This window comes from Hyperolius riggenbachi, chromosome 2 (genome assembly GCF_040937935.1).
Source record: "Hyperolius riggenbachi isolate aHypRig1 chromosome 2, aHypRig1.pri, whole genome shotgun sequence".
NCBI classification, from domain to species: Eukaryota; Metazoa; Chordata; class Amphibia; order Anura; family Hyperoliidae; genus Hyperolius; species Hyperolius riggenbachi.
Window position 1 is genome coordinate 336873091 of NC_090647.1, and position 26526 is coordinate 336899616.

The 26526-nt window shown below is 41.8% G+C and overlaps 1 protein-coding gene across 1 annotated transcript in view; it reads left to right on the forward strand.

The window, feature by feature from the left end:
* Positions 1–22119, forward strand: part of HMGA1 (high mobility group AT-hook 1) — a 31150-nt gene extending 9031 nt beyond the window's left edge. The window contains exons 4-6 of the mRNA XM_068265514.1: positions 5196–5285; positions 18833–18883; positions 20764–22119. Of these exons, the coding sequence (XP_068121615.1) occupies positions 5196–5285; positions 18833–18883; positions 20764–20829 (207 nt within the window). The 3' untranslated portion in view covers positions 20830–22119. The remainder of the gene's footprint in view (positions 1–5195; positions 5286–18832; positions 18884–20763) is intronic.
* The last annotated feature ends 4407 nt before the right edge of the window (positions 22120–26526 follow it).

The following is a 26526-nucleotide window of genomic DNA, read 5'->3' on the forward strand; positions in this document are numbered from 1 at the left end:
ATATATATATATATATATATATATATATATATATATATATATATATATATATATATATATATATATATATATATATATATATATATATATATATATATATATATATATATATATATATATATATATATATATATATATATATATGCACCTAACTGTATAGGTTATTCATTGGGCAGGATTGATTGCAGCTGTTAAGAATGGGATCATGTGGTCTGTTTTAATTCATTTGAATATTCATTAAATGTCCTATATATAATATTTGAAATTATGAATTAATAAACATTAATTATTTTTGAGCGGTGCTGTCGTTGTGGGCTTTCTTTCTTCCTTTACATATTTACCTTTTTGGGCCCTTGCACGCTCATTATTATATTGTCAAGTGCTGCGGACATTATCTCTCTTGGAAATTGGATTTTTATTGTTTTTTTCACAAAGTGTCATTTTTCACTAACTTGTGACAAAAAATAAAATCTTCTATGAACTCACCATAGTCCTAACGGAATACCTTGGGGTGTCTTCTTTCTAAAATGGGGTCACTTGTGGGGTTCCTATACTGCCCTGGCATTTTAGGGGCCCTAAACCGTGAGGAGTAGTCTAGAAAACAAATGCCTCAAAATGACCTGTGAATAGGACGTTGGGCCCCTTGGCGCACCTAGGCTGCAAAAAAAGTGTCACACATGTGGTATCGCCATACTCAGGAGAAGTAGTATAATGTGTTTTGGGGTGTATTTTTACACATACCCATGCTGGGTGGGAGAAATCTCTCTGTAGATGGACAATTGTGTGTAAAAAAAAAAATCAAAAATGTGTCATTTACAGAGATATTTCTCCCACCCAGCATGGTTATATGTAAAAATACACCACAAAACACATTATACTACTTCTTCTGAGTACGGCGATACCACATGTGTGACACTTTTTTGCAGCCTAACTGTGCTAAGGGGTCCAATGAGTACCTTTAGGATTTCACAGGTCATTTTGAGAAATTTGGTTTCAAGACTACTCCTCACGGTTTAGGGCCCCTAAAATGCCAGGACAGTATAGGAACCCCACAAATTACCCCATTTTAGAAAGAAGACACCCCAAGGTATTCCATTAGGAGTATGGTGAGTTCATAGAAGAATTTTTTTTTTTTTGTCACAAGTTAGCGGAAATTGATATGTATTGTTTTTTTTTTTTCACAAAGTGTCATTTTCCGCCAACTTGTGACAAAAAAAAAATCTTCTATGAACTCACCATACTCCTAACAAAATACCTTGGGGTGTCTTCTTTCTAAAATGGGGTCACTTGTGGGGTTCCTATACTGCCCTGGCATTTTAGGGGCCCTAAACCGTGAGGAGTAGTCTAGAAAACAAATGCCTCAAAATGACCTGTGAATAGGACGTTGGGCCCCTTAGCACACCTAGGCTGCAAAAAAGTGTCACATGTGGTATCGCCGTACTCAGAAGAAGAAGTAGTATAATGTGTTTTGGGGTGTATTTTTATACATACCCATGCTGGGTGGGAGAAATCTCTCTGTAAATGGACAATTGTGTGTAAAAAAAAAAAAAAAAAAAAAAAAATCAAATAGTCATTTACAGAGATATTTCTTCCACCCAGCATCTGTATGTGTAAAAATACACCCCAAAACACATTATACTACTTCTCCTGAGTACGGCGATACCACATGTGTGGCACTTTTTTGCAGCCTAACTGTGCTAAGGGGCCCAAAGTCCAATGAGTACCTTTAGGATTTCACAGGTCATTTTGCGACATTTGGTTTCAAGACTACTCCTCACGGTTTTGGGCCCGTAAAATGCCAGGGCAGTATAGGAACCCCACAAATGATCCCATTTTAGAAAGAAGACACCCCACGGTATTCCGTTAGAAGTACGGTGAGTTCATAGAAGATTTTATTTTTTGTCACAAGTTAGCGGAAAATGACACTTTGTGAAAAAAAAAAACAATTAAAATCAATTTCCGTTAACTTGTGACCAAAAAAAAAAAAATCTTCTATGAACTCACCATACTCCTAACGGAATACCTTGGGGTGTCTTCTTTCTAAAATGGGGTAATTTGTGGGGTTCCTATACTGTCCTGGCATTTTAGGGGCCCTAAACCGTGAGGAGTAGTCTTGAAACCAAATTTCTCAAAATGACCTGTGAAATCCTAAAGGTACTCATTGGACTTTGGGCCCCTTAGCGCAGTTAGGGTGCAAAAAAGTGCCACACGTGGTATCGCCGTACTTGTCATTTACGGAGATATTTCTCCCACCCAGCATGGGTATGTGTAAAAATACACCCCAAAACACATTATACTACTTCTCCTGAGTACGGCAATACCACGTGTGGCACTTTTTTGCAGCCTAACTGCACTAAGGGGCCCAAAGTCCAATGAGCATCTTTAGGCTTTACAGGGGTGCTTACAATTAGGCACCCCCCAAAATGCCAGGACAGTGAACACACCCCACAAATTACCCCATTTTGGAAAGTAGACACTTCAAGGTATTCAGAGAGGAGCATAGTGAGTCCGTGGCAGATTTCATTTTTTTTTTTGTCGCAAGTTAGAAGAAATGGAAATTTTTTTTTTTGTCACAAAGTGTCATTTTCCGCTAACTTGTGACAAAAAATAAAATCTTCTATGAACTCACCATGCCTCTCACTGAATACTTTGGGATGTCTTCTTTCCAAAATGGGGTCATTTGGGGGGTATTTGTACTATCCTGGAATTCTAGCCCCTCATGAAACATGACAGGTGCGCAGAAAGTCAGATGCTTGAAAATGGGAAAATTCACTTTTGGCACCATAGTTTGTAAACGCTATAACTTTTACCCAAACCAATAAATATACACTGAATGTTTTTTTTTTTTTTTATCAAAGACATGTAGCAGAATAACTTTCGCGCTCAAATGTATAGGAAATTTTACTTTATTTGAAAAATGTCAGCACAGAAAGTTAGTCATTTTTTTGACAAAATTCATGTCTTTTTTGATGAATATAATAAAAAGTAAAACTCGCAGCGGCAATCAAATAGCACCAAAAGAAAGCTGTATTAGTGACAAGAAAAGGAGGTAAAATTCATTTAGGTGATAGGTTGTATGAGCGAGCAATAAACCGTGAAAGCTGCAGTGGTCTGAATGGAGAAAAAGGCTCTGGTCATTAAGGGGTGAAAAGACTGTGGTCCTCAAGTGGTTAAGGGGATTGCTGTGAAGTGAAAATCTTCTTTAGCATGCGTTCTCCATATGTCTTTGGAGACTGATTTTTGTATTGTCATCTGTGGCCTCAGTAACACCTTAGAGAGCAGACTGTTTTTTCTGACCCCTTTCTATCTTTGGATATACAGTACATCAAATAACTCCATAGATGGAGCTTCACGAAGGCTAGTTGAACTCTGTAGTACTAAATAGACAGCAAAGTGCATGCATTTTTATAACCTTAAGTAATCGAATTTGAGTGGACTTTACTTTCTTCATGAGGTTTTGGAATGCCAAACACTTTCCATGTTGCTATATGTGTGGGGTTTTTTCTGCTGCTGCCTTTCTTGTTCAGTATGTTGGAATCTGTGCACATGGGCTTAAAGTGTACCTGAGATGGTACACTGGCATTTATTTATACTTACCTCGGGATTCCTCCAGCCCCATGAGCACCGTACTTCCCTCACCAACCTCTTCAGCCCCTCCGTTCTGGCTCTACAACTCCCGTTAATCCGGTCAGTTGCCGCCAGTCCCAGCCTTCTGTGCATGTGTGGCTTAAACAGACGCAGAATGCTCCAGGGGTCTGGAGCGTGATGAGGGCTGCGCGTGCGGCCGAGCTGCACATGCACAGAAGGCCGTGACTGCTAGATTACCAGGAGTCATAACTGAGGGGCAGAGGAGGATGACAAGGGAGGCCACGGTTCTTAAGGGGCTGGAGGAAGCCCAGGTAAGTATAAATAAGGGCTAGTAAACCATCTCAGATTCACTTTGAGAATATTTTTACAGGCAGGTTTGCACATTGACAAAGTGCATTCAGAAAGTATTCACTGTGCATCTCTTTTTCTACATTTTGTTATCTTACAGCCTTATTACAAAATGGATTAAAGAGTCTGAAGCCTTTTTAAAAATCCTCTTTTTATTAGACATTTATGCAAAGCAGTATCAGCCTAGCTAAAACACCGCATTCCTGCGGCAGAATGAGGTAATTAAACCCCACAAATACTGGGGCAAATTCCATGACTTTCCAGGTCGTGGATTTTGCTGCCCGGAGAGGCAGAGCTTAGCGATGTAGCTTTGCCTCCAGTCGCGTCAATCTCTGTGCAGATCTCCGCCTCTCCCCGCCCCTCTCAGTGAAAGAAGACTTAGAGGGGCAAGGAGAGCCTGTGATCAGCAGGGATTGACGCGACTGGAAACAGAGCTACAGCGCTACGCTCTGCCTCCCCGGGCAGCAAAATCCAAGACCTGGAAAGTCATGGTATTTTGCCCCGGTATTTGGGGGATTTAATTACCTCGTTCTGCCGCAGGAATGCAGTGTTTTTAGCAGTGCTGATACTGCTTTACATAAATGTCTAATAAAAAGATTTTTAAAAGGCTTCACACTCTCTTTAAATTCATTTTTTTTATTCCCTCAGATTTCTACTCACAACACCCCATAATGACATGAAGAAAGTTTACTTGAGGTTTTAGCAAATATATTAAAAATTGAGAAATTCCACCCTCTAGCCTTTCCAGGAACCCAGCTTCTTCTCCTCAGCACCGCCTAGCATCTAGAGTTCATGGCTGCAGCCGACATTGCTTATCATATGACTCAAGTGCACATACAGACAAGTCGCATGAGATGCTTCTGCCATGGAGACTGGTTGGGAGTGGTGCGGGGGTGTAGAAGCTGCACCTGGGATGGGATCTGGAGAGGTGAGTTCTCCACTCACACTCAAAGCGCTCCACTTGCAATTCTGCGATTATGGTTGCAGACGCAGTGAAACACAATTTTGTCAAAACCAATCAAGTGTGTACCCAGCCTAGTCCTTTTACTTTCTTTACCATAGAAAATGGGCATTATTGGGAAATTAAAGGAATTTCATCCCAAAACTGTAGTTGGCTTCAAGAAAAGAAAATGTAGTTCTTCCACCGTACCTTTTTTTTTCTGAAAAAAGTTTCTCATTCATAAAATTACATGCTTTTGGATTTTATAATGTCTAACTTTTATTGACTTTTTTTTTTTTTTCCCTCCTCCTCTTTCCAGGACTCGAGTGGTTCTCCCTCCTCAAAACGTAAACGTGGTCGCCCTAAGGGCAGTACAAAGAAAAGCAACAAGGTAACCTCAAATAGTAAGGTGAGATCAGATGATCTTTGAAGGAATGTATTGTTTGTTTTTTGGTCTCTTTTTTAATTTTAACCTCTTGTGTACCAGCAGTCTCTGGACCCTTAAGGACCAGAAACTGCTGGTCCCCCCTCTTCCCAAAAAAACAGCTCTGCACAGACCCACCGCTCTCATCGTTCATGGTGCTTATCCATCGATGCAATGAGATTGGCTCCTAGGGTCAGGAGCCAATATAATTGGCTGCTGACCTGCTCATGAAGCTCTGCTGTCATAGCGATGGCCGAGCAAGTGGCCTGCAGCGACAGGAGAGCAGCGGTAGCAGCTGGTTCATATAGCACCCTAGTTAAAATCTACGCACTGGTAGGAATTATTATTTAGTATTTATATAGCGCCAACATCTTCCGCAGCGCTTTACAGAGTTAATATAGTCTTGTCACTAACTGTCCCTCAGAGGGGCTCACAATCTAATCCCTACCATAGTCATATGTCTATGCATGCATCACGTAGTGTATGAATTGTAGTCTAGGGCCAATTTTAGGGGAAGCCAATTAATTTATCTGTATGTTTTTGGGATGTGGGAGGAAACAGGACTGCCCGGAGGAAACCCACGCAGACATGGGAAGAACAGGGACCCAGTGCTGCAAGGCAAGAGTGCAAACTACTACGCCACTGTACTGCCAAGGAATAAGCAGCCATAAACGGGGCATAGATTTACCGCAGTCTGGAAGTGGTTAAAGGAAACCAGAGACAAGAGATTACATTTTTTTTTTTTTATTTTTTTTTTTTATCATACATACCTGGGTCTTCCTCCGGCCTGATTGCTCTCATGGCGCCGTCCTCCACCGCCTGGCTCTTCGGTACGGGGTCCTGGTATCTTGGCCAGTCAGTGCTTGCTGTGCATGTTTGGCCCGGCCGTGTGCGCCCACGCCGACGGTGGGAGCTTTCTGTGTCTGTGCAGGCGGAAAACTCTCCTGGCCGCAGGAGTGAGACTGGGGAGCGCGCGTGACGGTATGATTTTTTTATTTTTTACGCTTTATCTCTGGAACACTTTAACCAATTGAGGACCGTGGGCTTTACCCCCCTTACGGACCAGGCACTTTTTTTCCATTCAGACCACTGCAGCTTTCACGGTTTATTGCTCGCTCATACAACCTACCACCTAAATAAATTTTGGCTCCTTTTCTTGTCACTAATAAAGCTTTCTTTTGGTGCTATTTGATTGCTGCTACGATTTTTACTTTTTATTATATTCATCAAAAAAGACATGAATTTTGTCAAAAAAATGATTTTTTTTTAACTTTCTGTGCTGACATTTTCAAATAAAGTAAAATTTCTGTATACATGCAGCACGAAAAATGTGGACAAACATGTTTTTGATAAAAAAAAAAAAAACCCATTCAGCCTATATTTATTGGTTTGGGTAAAAGTTATAGCGTTTACAAACTATGGTGCAAAAAGTGAATTTTCCCATTTTGAAGCATCTCTGACTTTTCTGACCACCTGACATGTTTCATGAGGGGCTAGAATTCCAGGATAGTATAAATACCCCCCCAAATGACCCCATTTTGGAAAGAAGACATCCCAAAGTATTCACTAAGAGGCATAGTGAGTTCATAGAAGATATTATTTTTTGTCACAAGTAAGCGGAAAATGACACTTTGTGACAAAAAAAAAAAAAAAGTTTCAATTTCTTCTAACTTGCGACAAAAAAAAAAATGAAATCTGCCACGGACTCACCATGCCCTTCTCTGAATACCTTGAAGTGTCTACTTTCCAAAATGGGGTCATTTGTGGGGTGTGTTTACTGTCCTGACGTTTTGGGGGGTGCTAAATTGTAAGCACCCCTGTAAAGCCTAAAGGTGCTCATTGGACTTTGGGCCCCTTAGCGCAGTTAGGCTGCAAAAAAGTGCCACACATGTGGTATTGCCGTACTCAGGAGAAGTAGTATAATGTGTTTTTGGGGTGTATTTTTACACATACCCATGCTGGGTGGGAGAAATATCTCTGTAAATGACAACTGTTTGATTTTTTTTTTACACACAATTGTCCATTTACAGAGATATTTCTCCCACTCAGCATGGGTATGTGTAAAAATACACCCCAAAACACATTATACTACTTCTCCTGAGTACGGCGATACCACATGTGTGGCACTTTTTTGCACCCTAAATGCGCTAAGGGGCCCAAAGTCCAATGAGTACCTTTAGGATTTCACAGGTCATTTTTGTTTCAAGACTACTCCTCACGGTTTAGGGCCCCTAAAATGCCAGGGCAGTATAGGAACCCCACTAATGACCCCATTTTAGAAAGAAGACACCCCAAGGTATTCCGTTAGGAGTATGGTGAGTTCATAGAAGTTTTTATTTTTTTGTCACAAGTTAGCGGAAATTGATTTTAATTGTTTTTTTTACAGTGTCATTTTCTGCTAACTTGTGACAAAAAATAAAATCTTCTATGAACTCACCATACTCCTAACGGAATACCTTTGGGTGTCTTCTTTCTAGAATGGGGTAATTTGTGGGGTTCCTATACTGCCCTGGCATTTTAGGGGCCCTAAACCGTGAGGAGTAGTCTTGAAACCAAATGTCGCAAAATGACCTGTGAAATCCTAAAAGGTACTCATTGGACTTTGGGCCCCTTAGCGTACTTAGGGTGTAAAAAAGTGCCACACATATGGTACCGCCGTAGTCAGGAGAAGTAGTATAATGTGTTTTGGGGTGTATTTTTACACATACCCATGCTGGGTGGGAGAAATATCTCTGTAAATGACAATTGTTTGATTTTTTTTTTTTTACACACAATTGTCCATTTACAGAGAGATTTCTCCCACCCAGCATGGGTATGTGTAAAAATACACCCCAAAACACATTATACTACTTTTCCTGAGTACGGCGGTACCACATGTGTGACACTTTTTTGCAGCCTAGGTGCGCTAAGGGGCCCAACGTCCTATTCACAGGTCATTTTGAGGCATTTGTTTTCTAGACTACTCCTCACGGTTTAGGGCCCCTAAAATGCCAGGGCAGTATAGGAACCCCACAAGTGACCCCATTTTAGAAAGACACCCCAAGGTATTCCGTTAGGTGTATGGCGAGTTCATAGATTTTATTTTTTGTCACAAGTTAGTGAAAAATGACACTTTGTGAAAAAAACCAATAAAAATCAATTTCCGCTAACTTTTGACAAAAAATAAAATCTTCTATGAACTCATCACACACCTAACAGAATACCTTGGGGTGTCTTTTTTTCTAAAATGGGGTCACTTGTGGGGTTCCTATACCACCCTGGCATTTTACGGGCCCAAAACCGTGAGTAGTCTGGAAACCAAATGTCTCAAAATAACTGTTCAGGGGTATAAACATCTGCAAATTTTGATGACAGGTGGTCTATGAGGGGGCGAATTTTGTGGAACCGGTCATAAGCAGGGTGGCCTTTTAGATGACAGGTTGTATTGGGCCTGATCTGATGGATAGGAGTGCTAGGGGGGTGACAGGAGGTGATTGATGGGTGTCTCAGGGGGTGGTTAGAGGGGAAAATAGATGCAATCAATGCACTGGGGAGGTGATCGGAAGGGGGTCTGAGGGGGATCTGAGGGTTTGGCCGAGTGATCAGGAGCCCACACGGGGCAAATTAGGGCCTGATCTGATGGGTAGGTGTGCTAGGGGGTGACAGGAGGTGATTGATGGGTGTCTCAAGGTGTGATTAGAGGGGGGAATAGATGCAAGCAATGCACTGGCGAGGTGATCAGGGCTGGGGTCTGAGGGCGTTCTGAGGGTGTGGGCAGGTGATTGAGTGCCCTAGGGGCAGATAGGGGTCTAATCTGATGGGTAGCAGTGACAGGGGGTGATTGATGGGCAATTAGTGGGTGTTTAGGGTAGAGAACAGATGTAAACACTGCACTTGGGAGGTGATCGGACGTCGGATCTGCGGGCGATGTGTTGGTGTGGGTGGGTGATCAGATTGCCCGCAAGGGGCAGGTTAGGGGCTGATTGATGGGTGGCAGTGACAGGGGTGATTGATGGGTGGCAGTGACAGGGGGTGATTGATGGGTGATTGACAGGTGATCAGTGGGTTATTACAGGGAAGAACAGATGTAAATATTGCACTGGCGAATTGATAAGGGGGGGTTTGAGGGCAATCTGAGCGTGTAGGTGGGTGATTGGGTGCCCGCAAGGGGCAGATTAGGGTCTGATCTGATGGGTAACAGTGACAGGTGGTGATAGGGGGTGATTGATGGGTAATTAGTGGGTGTTTAGGGTAGAGAACAGATGTAAACACTGCACTTGGCATCACTGCACCAAGGCATTCATTGGAGTCAGGTTTTTCTGCATCCAATCTACGTGTAGTGGAAACAGGCCCTTAGTCTTGTTTCTGCCGACTAATCAGTCGGCGGGGCACTGTGCCTGCACTGCTCTGGCTGCACGCACCCCTTGTATGTGTTCACGAGCACGTCCTGGGAAGGTGCAGTTAGAGAGAACCTCTTACTGCGCTTGCGCAGGACTTGCTCGCTGACGTGATTGCATACAAGGATGCACACAGCCAGGGCCATGCAGACGCCCACCGCCCAGTCGGCAGAAACAAAATTAAGCCACGGCGGGTGACCGGAGATCGGTTTAGCACGCCACGGGTACAGGACGGCAGCAGGGGGCTGGTCGAAGCCCCAGGTAACTGAAACTTCTTTGTTCAATTAAGGATCACTTTAAATCATGATCTACAAAATGAAAAGAAAGACATACTTGAAATAAATCACTCTGTTAGTAATCTGTATAACATGAGTTTCACTTTTTTTAAAATTCAATTACTGAAATAAACGTTTCAATGATATTCTAATTTATTGAGATGCGCTAGTGTGTATATATAATGCAAATTTCATAATAAACCTAAAAAGTTCAAATCTAACATCTTGGTTACTTCCAACTATTTCTCAAAAGCAAGGAGAGGGACCCAAATGCTCTAAAAACCCCACAGACACAAACCCACTGGTGCAGGATCTGGTCAGCCAAGCCATCTAGAGCAACAAAAAGGATCTGCAGGCTGCATTGAGGTAGAAAAAGCCGATATCCTTTATTCAAAAATTCCACAGAAAAAAATGACAAATGCATCCACAGGAACAACTGACCCCTGAGGCAAATGATCCTCTGTGAATGAATCAAGATGCCTCCAATCAGGAGGCATCTTGATTCATGAAAATGTAACGTCACAAAATGTAAAAAATAAAATAAATAAAAATACATACAATACAAATACCTTAGGGACTAAACTTTTAATATGTATATTGTGAGGGTATTTTACTCTTATCTTTTGCCTATATGGGTTTGTAATTGGTGATGGACGCAAAACTGAAAAAATGCACCTTTATCTCCAAATAAAATATTGGCAACATACATTGTACTAGGGAAATATAAACATTGCAATAACCGGGACAAATGGGCAAATGTGTGGGTTTTATACACAGTACAACGTTTTATTTTAAAACTATAATGGCTGAAAACTGATTATTTTTTTCCCATTTTTTTCTTATTCCCGTTAAAATGGATTTAGAATAAAATAACTCCTAGCAAAATGTACCTCCTAAAGAAAGCCTAATTGGAAAAAAAAAACAAGTTATAGATTGTGAAAAATAGTAATAAAGTTATTGGCGAATGAATGGAAAGAGTGCTGACAGGAGAAAATTGCTTTTGTCCTAGAGGTGAAAACACCAGCGGGCTGAAGTGGTTATGGTGAAAGGTGGATAAATGATTAAGGCTGTATTCACAGTGGGACGTTGCGTTTTTAATGCGACGTTAAAGTCACAACGTGTCTGCGTTAAGAGGTAATGCACTGCAAGCAGTGAGCTACCACAACGCAACATTTTTAATGCGACTTTAAAGAGGAACTCCAGTGAAAATAATGTAATAAAAAAAAGTGCTTCATTTTTACTATAATTATGTATAAATGATTTAGTGAGTGTTTGCTCATTGTAAAATCTTTCCTCTCCCAGATTCACATTCTGACGTGTATTACATGGTGACATTGTTACTGTGGGCAGGTTATTTAGCTGTTTCTAGCTGTTCTGGCTGTTAGACAGCTCTAAACAGCCATTTCCTGTCTGTGAACATTGTTACATTGTGGCAGTTTGCCAGGAGTACCGCGGTATTCAGAGCCTCTAGTGGGAGTGGTTTCAGCACAAAATCAGTCACACAGCGCCCCCTGATGGGTCTGTTTGTGAATATCATTCTATTTCTCATGTAAAAGGGGGTATCAGCTACTGATTGGGATAAAGTTCAATTCTTGGTTGGAGTTTCTCTTTAACCTCCCTAGCAGTGTTAACGGTTATACACGTCAATACAAAACATGCTGTGAACAGTATTGACGTGCATACACGTCAATACTCTCCTGCACTATATACTAACTAGACCCTTGCTTGACATATTTTGGCAAGTTACTGGAAAAAAAAAAAGTTATGAAAATTACTTAGATCACTTTTTGCACAGAAATCCTGGGAAATTGAACGCCAGGGAGGTTAACCACTTGCCGACCGCCCACTGCACAGGGGCGGCCGGAAAGTGGATCCCGCAAGGACCGCCGCATGCACAGGTGCTTGTACGGGCATGGGCGGAGCGATCGCGTCATCCGTGACGCGATCCTCCGCCGGGGATCGATGGCCAGGGATTTAGCCTCCAGCTCGCCGGCCACTTGGCAGCGCCGGCGGTGCGGAGGAATAAAAGTCTCCGCCAATCCTTCCGTATAATAGGCTTTGTAATGTATACAAAGCCTATTATACAGGCTGCCTCCTGCCCTGGTGGTACCAGTGTCCGAGGGACCACCAGGGCAGGCTGCAGCCACCCTAGTCTGCACCCAAGCACACTGATTTTCCCCCCCTGCCCACCCCCCAGACCCCTGTTTGCACCTAATCATCCCCCTAATCACCCATCAATCAATCCCTGTCACTATCTGTCGACACTATTTTTTTTTTTATTCCCTAAACTGCCCCCTGCTCCCTCCTGATCACCCCCCCACCCCTCAGATTCTACCCAGACCTACCGCCCCCCCCCCCCCGTGTACTGTATGCCTCTACCCCCCTGTAATAACCCACTGATCACCTGTCAATCACCCATCAATCACCCCCTGTCACTGCCACCCATCAATCAGCCCATAACCTGCCCCTTGCGGGCAATCTGATCACCCACCCACACCAATAGATCGCCCGCAGATCCGACGTTAGATCACCTCCCAAGTGCATTGTTTACATCTGTTCTCTACCCTAAACATCCACTAATTACCCATCAATCACCCCCTATCACCACCTGTCACTGTTACCCATCACCCATCTTACGGGCACCCAATCACCTGCCTACACGCTCAGATTGCCCTCAGACCCCCCCATTATCAATTCGCCAGTGCATTATTTACATCTGTTCTTCCCTGTAATAACCCACTGATCACCTGTCAATCACCCCCTGTCACTGCCACCCATCAATCACCCCCTGTCACTGCCACCCATCAATCAGCCCCTAACCTGCCACTTGCGGGGAAATCTGATCACCCACACCAATAGATCGCCCACAGATCCGACGTCAGATCACCTCCCAAGTGCATTGTTTACATCTGTTCTCTACCCTAAACACCCACTAATTACCCATCAATCACCCCCTGTCACTGCTACCCATCAGATTAGACCCCTATCTGCCCCTAGGGCACTCAATCATCCGCCCACACCCTCAGAATGCCCTCAGACCCCAGCCCTGATCACCTCGCCAGTGCATTGCTTGCAGCTATTCCCCCCTCTAATCACACCTTGAGACACCCATCAATCACCTCCTGTCACCCCCTAGCACACCTACCCATCAGATCAGGCCCTAATTTGCCCCGTGTGGGCTCCTGATCACTCGGCCAAACCCTCAGATCCCCCTCAGACCCCCTTCCGATCACCTCCCCAGTGCATTGATTGCATCTATTTTCCCCTCTAACCACCCCCTGAGACACCCATCAATCACCTCCTGTCACCCCCCTAGCACTCCTATCCATCAGATCAGGCCCAATACAACCTGTCATCTAAAAGGCCACCCTGCTTATGACCGGTTCCACAAAATTCGACCCCTCATAGACCACCTGTCATCAAAATTTGCAGATGCTTATACCCCTGAACAGTTATTTTGAGACATTTGGTTTCCAGACTACTCACGGTTTTGGGCCCGTAAAATGCCAGGGCGGTATAGGAACCCCACAAGTGACCCCATTTTAGAAAGAAGACACCCCAAGGCATTCTGTTAGGTGTATGACGAGTTCATAGAAGATTTTATTTTTTGTCAAAAGTTAGCGGAAATTGTTTTTTTTTTTTTCATAAAGTGTAATTTTTCACTAACTTGTGACAAAAAAATAAAATCTTCTATGAACTCGCCATACAAGGAATACCTTGGGGTGTCTTCTTTCTAAAATGGGGTCACTTGTGGGGTTCCTATACTGCCCTGGCATTTTAGGGGCCCTAAACCGTGAGGAGTAGTCTAGAAAACAAATGCCTCAAAATGACCTGTGAATAGGACGTTGGGCCCCTTAGCGCACCTAGGCTGCAAAAAAGTGTCACATGTGGTATCGGCGTACTCAGGAGAAGTAGTATAATGTGTTTTGGGGTGTATTTTTACACATACCCATGCTGGGTGGGAGAAATCTCTCTGTAAATGGACAATTGTGTGTAAAAAAAAAATCAAACAATTGTCATTTACAGAGATATTTCTCCCACCCAGCATGGGTATGTGTAAAAATACACAACAAAACACATTATACTACTTCTCCTGAGTACGGCGGTACCACATGTGTGGCACTTTTTTACACCCTAAGTACGCTAAGGGGCCCAAAGTCCAATGAGTACCTTTAGGATTTCACAGGTCATTTTGCGACATTTGGTTTTAAGACTACTCCTCACGGTTTAGGGCCCGTAAAATGCCAGGACAGTATAGGAACCCCACAAATGACCCCATTCTAGAAAGAAGACACCCAAAGGTATTCCGTTAGGAGTATGGTGAGTTCATAGAAGATTTTATTTTTTGTCACAAGTTAGCGAAAAATGACACTTTGTGAAAAAAAACAATTAAAATCAATTTCCGCTAACTTGTGACAAAAAATAAAATCTTCTATGAACTCACCATACTCCTAACGGAATACCTTGGGGTGTCTTCTTTCTAAAATGGGGTCATTAGTGGGGTTCCTATACTGCCCTGGCATTTTAGGGGCCCTAAACCGTGAGGAGTAGTCTTGAAACAAAAATGACCTGTAAAATCCTAAAGGTACTCATTGGACTTTGGGCCCCTTAGCGCAGTTAGGGTGCAAAAAAGTGCCACACATGTGGTATCGCTGTACTCAGGAGAAGTAGTATAATGTGTTTTGGGGTGTATTTTTACACATACCCATGCTGAGTGGGAGAAATCTCTCTGTAAATGGACAATTGTGTGTAAAAAAAAAAAAATCAAACAATTGTCATTTACAGAGACATTTCTCCCACCCAGCATGGGTATGTGTAAAAATACACCCCAAAACACATTATACTACTTCTCTTGAGTACGGCAATACCACAGGTGTGGCACTTTTTTGCAGCCTAACTGCGCTAAGGGGCCCAAAGTCCAATGAGCACCTTTAGGCTTTACAGGGGTGCTTACAATTAGGCACCCCCCAAAATGCCAGGACAGTAAACACACCCCACAAATTACCCCATTTTGGAAAGTAGACACTTCAAGGTATTCAGAGAGGAGCATAGTGAGTCCGTGGCAGATTTCATATTTTTTTTTTTTTGTCGCAAGTTAGCAGAAATGGAAACTTTTTTTTTTTTTTTTTTTTCTTTTTTGTCACAAAGTGTCATTTTCTGCTAACTTGTGACAAAAAATAAAATCTTCTATGAACTCACCATGCCTCTCATTGAATACTTTGGGATGTCTTCTTTCCAAAATGGGGTCATTTGGGGGGTATTTATACTATCCTGGAATTCTAGCCCCTCATGAAACATGACAGGTGGTCAGAAAAGTCATAGATGCTTCAAAATGGGAAAATTCACTTTTTGCACCATAGTTTGTAAACGCTATAACTTTTACCCAAACCAATCAATATAGGCTGAATGGGTTTTTTTAATTAAAAACATGTTTGTCCACATTTTTCGTGCTGCATGTATACAGAAATTTTACTTTATTTGAAAAATGTCAGCACAGAAAATATAAACTTTTTTTTGACAAAATTCATGTCTTTTTTGATATAATAAAAGGTAAAAATCGCAGCAGCAATCAAATAGCACCAAAAGAAAGCTTTATTAGTGACAAAAAAGGAGCCAAAATTCATTTAGGTGGTAGGTTGTATGTGCGAACAATAAACCGTGAAAGCTGCAGTGGTCTGAATGGAAAAAAAGGGTCTGGTCCTCAAGTGGTTAATGTCGCACCGTGAACGGCCCACAGGATTAACATTGCAGTAAGCTGCGTTATAAGACTTTATAACGTGCGACCATAACGTCCCACTGTGAATGCGACCTTACTTTTGGGTAACTCTGGATCTGGACATCTAGTATAAACTTTTTTTTTTCTTCCCCCAATGTGCTTTTAAAGTGTTGTAAACTACTAACAAAAGTTTATGCAATACTGTAACATTTAACAAAAATAATGTAATAAAGTATTATATATTTTCACATGAAGGCTCCCTGCACACTGCAAATCTGTTTTCTGATTTGTAATTTCGATTTTCCTTGAATACAATCAACAGAAAAACGGAGGAAAAAACGCAGCATACAGTAACGATTAAAAATTGGAATCTGATGTAAAAACCGATTAAAAATCGGAATCGTGTGCAGGGAGCCGAAGACGACTTTGTTTCTCTGAAACCTTGTAACTTGAGTCCTCTGAAGTAGGGTTTGTAACTGTAGTTATAGCATTGCAGAATGTAGCCACCTAACTGGAACAAAGTTTCTCTGGACTTGAATTTCAAGCTCCTCTCTACTGCATTCTTACATTGAATATCTTCTAGAGATGACCCTGCTCAGGAGTGGCAGTTGGCTGATTCAAATTTTCTTTGATCATGTTTGTGTGGTTTCCTGGCATGAGGTCACTTGCTTGTCTCCCCTGTCCATAGAAACAGACATGCAGGGTTTGTCTGTACAGTAGACCCTGATCAGGCAAATATGGTAACAGGATAGTATGTGGCACATCGGGTTACATGTCTCAAACTATGGTTTTATATCATTTGGGAGATTGAAGTTTAGAGATCGATAAATCATCTCTGGAAATTTTATCTTGCTTATGAATCTGTTTTATCTTAAAGAGAATCTGTATTGTTAAAATCGCACAAAAGTAAACATACCAGCGCGTTAGGGGACATCTATTACCCTCTGTCACAATTTCGCCGCTCCTCGACGCATTAAAAGTGGTTAAAAACTGTTTTAAAAAGTTTGTTTATAAACAAACAAAATGGCCACCAAAGCAGGAAGTAGATTGATGTACAGTATGTCCACACATAGAAAATACATCCATACACAAGCAGGCTGTATACAGCCATCCTTTTGAATCTCAAGAGATCATTTGTGTGTTTCTTTCCCCCTGCAGCTATCTTCCACTGAAGTGTCAGGCTATTTCTTCCTGCAGAGTGCAGACAGCTGTGCCTGTATGTAATTCCTCAGTATGTGAAAGCCCAGCCAGCTCAGAGGAGGATTTATCCAGCTTGTAAAAGATAATAGAACAGAGAGAAGCTGCACTAATCTAAATATCACACAGGCAGTGTGCAGAGGGGCCTGGATGGGGGAGTTCATAGCAGAACCACAACACTGAAGAACTTGGCAGCCTTCCAGACACAGGCCTGACAAGTCTGACAAGAGAGAGATAAGTTGATTTATTACAGAGATGGTGATAGTAGAACGTGCTGCAGTAAGCCAGAACACATTAGAATATCTTTTGGAACTTGTAGGATGATAAAAAACAGGATGCAATTTTTGTTACGGAGTCGCAATTTTTGTTACGGAGGTCATAGTAATTATACTCCAGCAAAAGGAGAAGTCATTTGTAATGCATGGTCCAAATGTCAGTAGTAAGCTCGGTTCAGACTTTTTCTAGGTAAGCAGTGGCCATCACATTAGCATGGTGCTAAATGGGGGCTGTTGAATAAAGGCTTGTTAGTCATTAACACAAATGTCATCTCAAAAAGCTGGAAATTAGAATAATCTCTATTCCTGGTATTTTCATTTTCTCAGTGTAAAGGTGCCCATACAATAAAAACATTCGATTTTCCAGTTTATTCAACCAAAACTATCAAATTGAAAATATTTTTTTTTTTTTATCAAGAGAAACTAAGTTATCCCTTTATTTCAATAAAAATGCGATCAGACATGTTGTATAGTTGTTGTTTAGTGAATCTAACGGAATAATCGAACGAAATTATGTGATTGAAAAAATTGTACCATGTATGGGCACCATCAGGATCAGCTCAGGTGTATAACCTCTCTCTACACCCCCCCCCCCCCCCCCACACACACACACACACACACACCCTCCCCAACTTAAAGTTCGCAACTTAAAGAACTTTCAGTTGATGGAATGATGCAAAAACTACTACTTATGAATACATACCAGGCTGTCAAGATAAAGGGTGCCAACAATATATAAAGGAAGGGTGGTCTCTTGCCACCTTGAAGGAAGGCAAGTACAGCAAAAATGCATCTATTAGCCACATGATTAAACATTTTGTGGGGGTAACCTGCTTTCTCAGGTAAAAGTAAGTGACACAAGAAGTGATTTAGGCTAGCCGCTAGCAGAGTGCCTATAACTGGCTGTCAGAATAACTTTAGCTGATATCGAGTCACACCCAGGACAAACACGTCAGTGAGGCCTGTTTCGGATAGACAGCTGACAGGTGGTGAATTCACTGCCTGTCAGCTGCTCTACTGCACTGGCCAGGTGCTTGTAAGAGCTGAGTACCAATGCTAGACAGCCCTCCACCCCAAGAGTCACATCTGAGCAGCTGTGTTCAAGTGCGACAGGTCGCAGTCCTTTTCCCCCAGGTAATGCCACCATGTGGTGTTACAACTACTGCAATTCAGCTGCATTTAAAATTGCACCCAAATTGCACTGGTGGGTGGCAGATGTGACACTGAAATCTGCTAGCCTGTTGGCTGTGATAGACCCAGCACACACCATGATGGGCAGAGATCCTTGGCTTTCATTGGTGACCAACATTGTGTTTCTCCTTACATTATATGTGTTAATTTGTTCATTTATTAGGGGAGGCAAGTTGCACATCTTATAGGATGGTTAGTTCTGCATTGGTTTCACAACCTTGGATTGATCACATGCAGCCGTTAAGGTGCTTTCCCCAACCTCCAAAATGATTACATGTTCCTGTACTGATGAACGCAAATCCAAAAGTCTGCCTGAATTTCTGTGTTTGTGCATACTGTACTTTCCTGTCTATTACTTAAATACAATCAGAAAGGACTTTGGCAATTAAATTCACCAATACAGGAATGCTTAAAACTTCAACTGGCAACTAGAAATCTCCTAAATAACAATTGCTAATAGAATATTGCATGTAACATATTTACCATATTTTATTTCCCCTAGAAATCTGAAATTGGGAAAACCAGTGCAAGAAACAAAGCTGCTAAAAAGCAAGTAAGTAGCGGCTCAGATTCAGTATACAGAACTAAAGTATACTAGAACTGAGAAGAATATGTAAACTTGTTATAGTGCACTTTACTTTTAAGAAATGTATGTCTTCTGTGTATGTGTACACGTGTCTCTTACATTTTACAACTTTTTGCGATATTGCTGTTTTACACCGCATGAAGAGAATAGGCGTGTAGCCATTAGTAGGGACTGAAGTCGGCTTTTAATTCACAAAAAACAAGTATACGGATTATGAGGACTAGTACAACAGCCAGACAAGTAGAATTTTCAAAAGGAAGTTTACAAGTAAACTTCATAGATTTTTAGCTCTGGTTTAAAACAAACCCGATTGTGAATCACTACATGTTAAAAATGAACACCTTGAACTCCGTCAGAAAACCGATCATTGAAAATTGTTTTTAAGCTTAAAGTGGGACAAAACTCCGCATTTCTTATTTGCTCCAAAGCCTACTACCAGAAAAAATGGTAGCAAAACAGCATTGAAACAGTTAAACACAGCATTTTCTCTTACAATGGGAAGTTTCTATCAGAAGTCAAAGATGAGGAAGTGATTACATTATCTTGTTTGTTTCCTTATCAGCCACAATTGGTAAACATTCCTGGCAGATATTTAGCTTGCATGGTTAAGGCCTGTACACATGCCAGATGGAACTCTGCCGAGGTGCTGATGACCACAGTCTCTGCAGAGAATCCAGTGTGTGTACGGCAGCCCCCAATGCCCCTCAACCACACAGCCAGGGGTTTGCTGAGCAGATCACTACAGCCGACTGGTGGGAGATTTCATTGTTCTCCCCCACTTGCCTTGCAGGATGTCACTCCCGTGCTGCTTCCCTGCCCCTGAAAAACTGACTTTTTTTTTTTTTTTTTAGAAAACAAAATAGATGTCAACAGATCCTATGTTATTTATAGGATCTGTTTGAACATGTCATTTTGCAACAGATCCGTTGGACCTCAGATTGCATACTCCAGACCTGCACGATAATTCCAGACAAGCAGATATGTTTTCCAGAGACTCTTAGAAGCTTATGTACAAAAAAACATGTATTTACTCCAAACAGACCACTGGAGAGGACACTACTGTATTCATGCCAGATGGCTGCAGTGTAGGTTTTTCCCCCCTTTGTATACCGGCATTGCAGTATGTAGTATAAGGCCATGGGACACTGCTAATTGTGTTAGAGTGCGCATCCAAATCCCTCTAGCAGTCTATCAGGATATGAATGCAGTATGCGTTTAAATGCTGCAGGCTGCACTGTCCCCAGTTGAAGCCATTCAGTGTACTTCGCCCCGAGTAGTTCTAAAGACTAGCGCATCCGTACTGCGTCTGTGCCAGTCTGGATTGGTGGATGTGCTAGTCTTCGGAACTACTTGGGGACATGAGTAGCTCCAAGGCATGCCGAAGACCTAGAAGAACAAACCACTTCTATGCATGGTACGGAAATGACGGGACAGACTTGAGGACTGGGAAGGCTCTAAGGCAGAGTTCCCCAACCCTGTCCTCAAGGCCCACCAACAGTGCATGTTTTACAGGAAACCACAAATGTGCACATGAGAGATAATTAGTGTCTCAGCAGAGCTAATTAACTACCTCTGTGGATTTCCACAAAACATGCACTGTTGGTGGCCCTGAGGACAGGGTTGGGAAACACTGACCTAAGGTATCCAAAGCCTTCCCTCTACATAGGTATGTATGAAATATGAAGTGAATTGTTCACTTCAGATGTGCTTTTGAGCACATGAACAACTCAAATAGAGGGCAGCTCATGGTTGATCCTTCAGTATGAAGCTTTAAGCTTCTGAGATGCCATACTCGGACAATATGACTGAGCTCCGTTTTTTTGCATTTTTATTTTTCCCCTTACTAGGAGGAGGATGAGGATGATGAAGAGGAAGAAGAGGGAGGCACAGCCGAGTCATCAGAAGATCAGTAATCTCCTTTTCACTGTTGTGCATCTTGTCCCTCTTAGAGCTGTGTGTCCTTTTTGTAGTCACATTCATAGTGAGAATACATTTGTATATCATGTTACTGGAGGAAAAAAGTGCTCGTCAGGACAGAACTAATGTATGCCTCCTGCATTACTCAGGTCATTTTTAGTGCTGGCAGTTTGTCAGACTGCTGTGCTAGTATTTTCTTATAAGTCATGCTTTCCTTCTCTTCACTGCCAGCATTGATGTACCTAGGTGGTTAATGATCATAAACCTTAATTATTCACATTCCCATATGAATATGTATCCAATGACCATGGACAGTACACATTCCCTGAAGACTATGCTCACCTTTGTGGCAAGTGCATTGAACACGCAAGGGTTTTCTACATTGATATACCTCTGACCTCATAAAGCTAGCTTCCTGATTCACATAAAGCAGTTATTACACTGTACTAGTTAACCACTGAAATGCCAGACTTTACTCCAGTTATTTCTGTATTGCCTACCTCGGGGTCTACACACCTTACCGTATGATCATATACAAGACACTATCCCCTCCTAAAACATATAAACTGCTGTATAGTAAAGTCTATTGTAGCAAAACTACTGCATAGTAAAGGCACTGCTGCACAAGTGTGCAGCTCATAACCTGTTGTAAATTGACTTGTATGATTCCAGTTCACTCACTCCACTCAGTGGAGCTCTCCTCCAGCAGATGCTACATAAGGCATCTGACAAACTGTGCCTGGGCTTATATTAAAGTCCAGTGTGGTCATTGATGGTGACAAATGCTAAATGTGTAAAATGGTGCTGTATTTCTCAATTCTCTTCATAGTTTACAGTAGTATTGCAGACACCTGCTTCATACATTCCACACACTCCTACAGGTCAAAAGGCTCAATGAGAGCAGATTTTGCAGTGGAGTTTGGACCTAGCCACACCTCAGTCATGAATGACTCTAGCTAAAAGCTCTGTAATGGTGTAATAGTGTACATGTAGGACGGGAAAGGGTTATACTGGATTGGCAAGGACATGATCTAGAACTAAAATGCATTTTTTTTTCCCCATTAGAAGTCTGTTTTTTTTCCCCCCCCTCAAATACAATGTAGTTAACTTGTTTTACAAATAAAGTGTTTTCAAACTGCAGTCACTTCCAATGCTTTGCTGTAAGAATGTCTTAAAGAAGCCCATCTGTCTCTTATAGAGGGCAAGGACTGCTTGATCTGAGCTTGGAACACTGTATTAGGTTAGCTCTACTTAGAAATTACAATAAATTTGCAATTTTAATGTAATACTAGTTGTTGTGTTTTTACTTTGACCTACACACTGCTTTTATTTTATTTGTATCCCTAAATCCCTATACAGTATGTGGGCAGCATAGTAGATAGTGTCTGCATGGGTTTCCTCCTGAATTGGCCCTAGACTATGATAGACATACGTCTATGGTAGGGATTAGAATGTGAAACCCAGAGGGAGAGTTATAGCCAGTTCAGACAAGCTTTTGGTGCTGCGTTTATCCAATGCTAAACATTTGTCTGAATACTGTATGAGCAGACATCTTCAACAACATGGGCTTGATTGACAGCAGCACTTTACACAGGGGCAGTAAGGGCGACCTCGAGGTCATCCTCTGCATTGTGCGGGGACTCCGGGCCAGCGGCTGCGAACGGAGCTGTCAGCATGGGACCGACAACTGCAAGGGGCTGGAGAAAGCCCCAAGTAAGTAAATCGGATTTCCTATTCTTTGCCTGATGATTCCTTTAAAAGGAAACATCCATATCCCTTGCAGTTAAGGTTCCTTTTAACCAGTTCACCCCAAAGTGTTTTTTACCCTAACGGACCAGAGCAATTTTCACCCGTCAGTGCTCCTTCCTTTTATTCCCTAATAACTTTATTGCTACTTATCACAACAAAATGATCTATATACCTCGTTCTTTTCACCACCAATTAGGCTTTCTGTGGGTAGTACATTTTGCTATGCATTTTTTAATTCTAAATGCGTTTTAATGGGAAAAATAAGAAAATGTAAATTTCTCAGTTTTCGGCCATTATAGTTTTTTAAAATTAAATGTTCTGTTGATAAAACCAACATATTTTATTTGCCCAGCTGTCCCAATTATTAAACCTTTTAATTATGTCCCTATCACAATGTATGGCAACAATATATTATGTGGAAATATTTTTTTTTTTTTTGTCCGGTCCATAATTACAAGCCCCTATGTAGTAAAGTTATAGTAATATTCCCTCATAAAATATAGATTAAAAAAAGCTGAGTCCCTAAAGCAACTATTATGTATTTTTTTTAAGTGTTTTTTTTTGGGGGGGGGGGGGGGCTTTGGAAGTATAAGTTATTAATTTTAATGTGTATGTATGTGTAATTTTACTTTTTGGCCACAAGATGGCGCTAGTGGACACGTGTTTTAGAGGAAGTGTTCAATCCCTATAAACAGGAAGTAACGTCAGACACTAGAGGGAGAAATGTCCTCGCTGGAGCGCACGGAAGGTATGTAGCTGCCGCTGCCCCGCCAATGCTCACACAATTGTATTGATGCTGGAGGGGAGCGCAGAGGGGGGAGCCTGAGGTGAGGGAGGGGGGGGGGAAATGTCCCCTCTCCCCGCCGAAGTACAGCATGGCTTTCCTTTCATGCTGCGACCCCTCCAGCCCCCCAAAATGGCCCGCTCAGAATTTCTGCAGGGGGGCCCGGGGGGAGGGGGAGACCTAGTTACGCTCCTGTTCCAGGCATTGCGATTGGACTGCTTTGTCCTCTTCCCCAATCACAGAACACTGAGTCCCAACGGGTAAATGCGGCGGGAGCAGCGCGCAATGTGCGGGGTGGCAGAGAGAGAGTGCGACTTATTAAAACGTCATCAGTGTTATCCCCAGAAATTTTTTCCAGCCAGGTGGCATGGAAAAGTAGCCGTGTGGGGTGAGATGAGAATGCAGGGCCAGTGCTTCTTTGAGCAACTCTGCTTACAGCATAGGAGGAGGTGAGCCGATGACAGCCGGATGCTCACCAAAACTAGCTGGGTGGAGCACCCGGCTAAAAGAGCCTGGGGAGAACATTGGTCATGTTGCAGTTAACAGGCTCAAACAGGACGTTTAATAAGTCAGTTTGCCATTAGCTGGTTAAGCAAACGACTGGAAAAGATAGTACACACGTTTAAAAAGCACTATCCATTCATTTGAATTGACAGTACTTAAAGAGGTGAACACTGTGACTGCTGCATTTGATGCCCATGTGAACCAGACTATATACTTTGTAAAGCATTGAGGAAGATGTCAGTGGTAATACTACATAATATGTCAGAATATTAAATCTTCCCTTGAAGTTGCATGTCCTCTTAGGCTAGAAACCCACTAGGAGCGATTTTCTGAGCGTTTCGCGATTTGAAAACTCTTGCTAATGTAATGCTATGGGTGTGTTCCCACTTGAGCAATGTGATTGTATACAAATCTTTCATAGCATTGCATTAGAAGAGCTTTTTAAAATCACTAACTTAGAAATCACTCCTAGTGGGTTTCTGGCCTTAGAAACATTTGTGCTAGCTAGCATCTCAAACACAGTAATGTGTGTGCTTTATACATCAGAAAAGCAACGCAATGGACCAAGGGAGGGTGATGAGTAAAGCGTGACATACCTGGGAAGTATCCCTTTACTAAAAAACCCATAAGGGAGACTTAAAACCAGGAGCCAGTAGCACAATATATTAAAACACCAAGGCCAATATGCAATCCTTTTTTTTTTTTTTTTTTTCTCCTAGACTAGATTTCTCACCTTGTTATAAAATGCCATCTAAACCACTACCAAGCAAGAAAATACTCATGTTAGTACCTTTTTCATCTACTGTTGAAAACTTTTTCAGTAGTGGTGTTTTTGATTTGCCAATATTGCCACCTCTGAGGGCTTACTTACATAATCTGTTCATAGAATAAAAAATAAAAAAAAGCTGACCCACATACTACATGGAGTAAAATCGGTCATTCAAAAGTGGATGTGTGTATGCACCATTTGTCTGTAGTAAGGGCAACTGTTTGCCTACTCTAGAACATATCCAAACAAAGCAAGTTTTAGGAAATGGAGACCCCTTGTTCAGTACACTAACGTATTCTGGAGCTGGAAGGCCTTTCAAACTTAAGACACAGATCTGGCTTCTACCATGTTCAATGTGGTCAGACACTACTGAAGTCAGAATGATGAGCATAACCGTAAGGCAGAAGAGAGAAAAAACACAATTGAGAGCCCCCAATAGTGTATTAGGGCTGGAACCCACAAGGGCGATTTTGAGAGCATTTTAGAAGCGTTACAGAACGCTAGCGTTTTGCCAAAATGCTTAGCTAATGTGTTTGGATGGGGCAACTTCCACTGGAGCGTTTGTGATTCCTCAAATCGCAAACGCAGGACATGCAGCATTTTGGGAGCGTTAGTGCTTCAATGTAAAGTATATAAACGCTGGCGTAATCGCTCATCAAAACCTGCATGGAGCGATTTTGCTAGCGTTTTAAAGTTAACACACTAACAAAATTAAAATTAATTGAAAGGACCAATCAGACTTTAAAACGTTAATCGCTACACAACCACTGGCAAATTGATACACTTTGTAAAATCACTTCCTAAAACGCTCATGAAACCGCTGACAAACTGCTCTTACAAAATGCTAGCGCTTGCGATTAGCGATAGCGTTTTGCAGTGGGTTCCAGGCCTTACTGATAAACTGATAGCATAGGTTGTAGATAAACGTTATACTCACAAGTCTGGGTTGCCGCCCTCAGGCAACCACTCATCGCATATGGGGAAATTAGACCTGTCCCCATTAGACCTGTTCCCACTCAGGCTAAAAAAGTTGCCCTCTGTAGAAAAGAAGGGGTGTCCACACCCATCCACCAGGTGGATTACAATGTATGAAAAATGGTACGCTATGTGCTGAACGGGCTCTGTTGCCAATGTTTTTTGCAGTGTATAATATGCATATGGAAGGTCTTTTAGTGGTGAACATATAGTGCTATTATAAACCCAATATGAGTATTTTGGTAGCTGTATAGTTGAACTTTAGTTTATTTTATATTATAGAACATTTTATATTCTAGATAGAACATGCATTTTACTCTATTCTACAGAACATGTTTTATCATAATTGACCATTTATCTCATTGGCTATTGGAACACATTGGGCTCTATTCACAAAACCATGTGCGGTAATGTTTTTTTGGTCGTAAACTTACCGCCTGCGGAAAACACCGAAAAATTTCCACATTCACTAAAAATGTTCCGCATGTTTCCCGCATGCGGGAACAATGCGTAAAATTATTTGGGAAACATGGGTAATTACATAGTAAACATGCGGAAACCATGGGGAAAAAAAGTTGCATAAAAAAACTTGTCCAAAAAAAAAAAATTAAAGACCACCAAACAGCACTCAAGACTCCATTTAAGTCAATGGGAAGCAAAATATATCACCAAGTACTAGTAGGTGATAAAAATTCAGTAGTTAAGTCAGAAATAAGGCGCCTCTTTTTTGTGAATTTGGATTTTTTTGCGGAAACTACCGACTTTTGCCGCATTTTTTACGCATGCGGGTAATTAATGCGTAAAGTTTTACGCATGCAGTAAATTTCATGCGTAAACATTTGTGAATGTCAAGATGGTTTTTTTTTTCAGTCGGGAATTTACCGCAAGTGCATTTCCGCATGCGGAAAATCT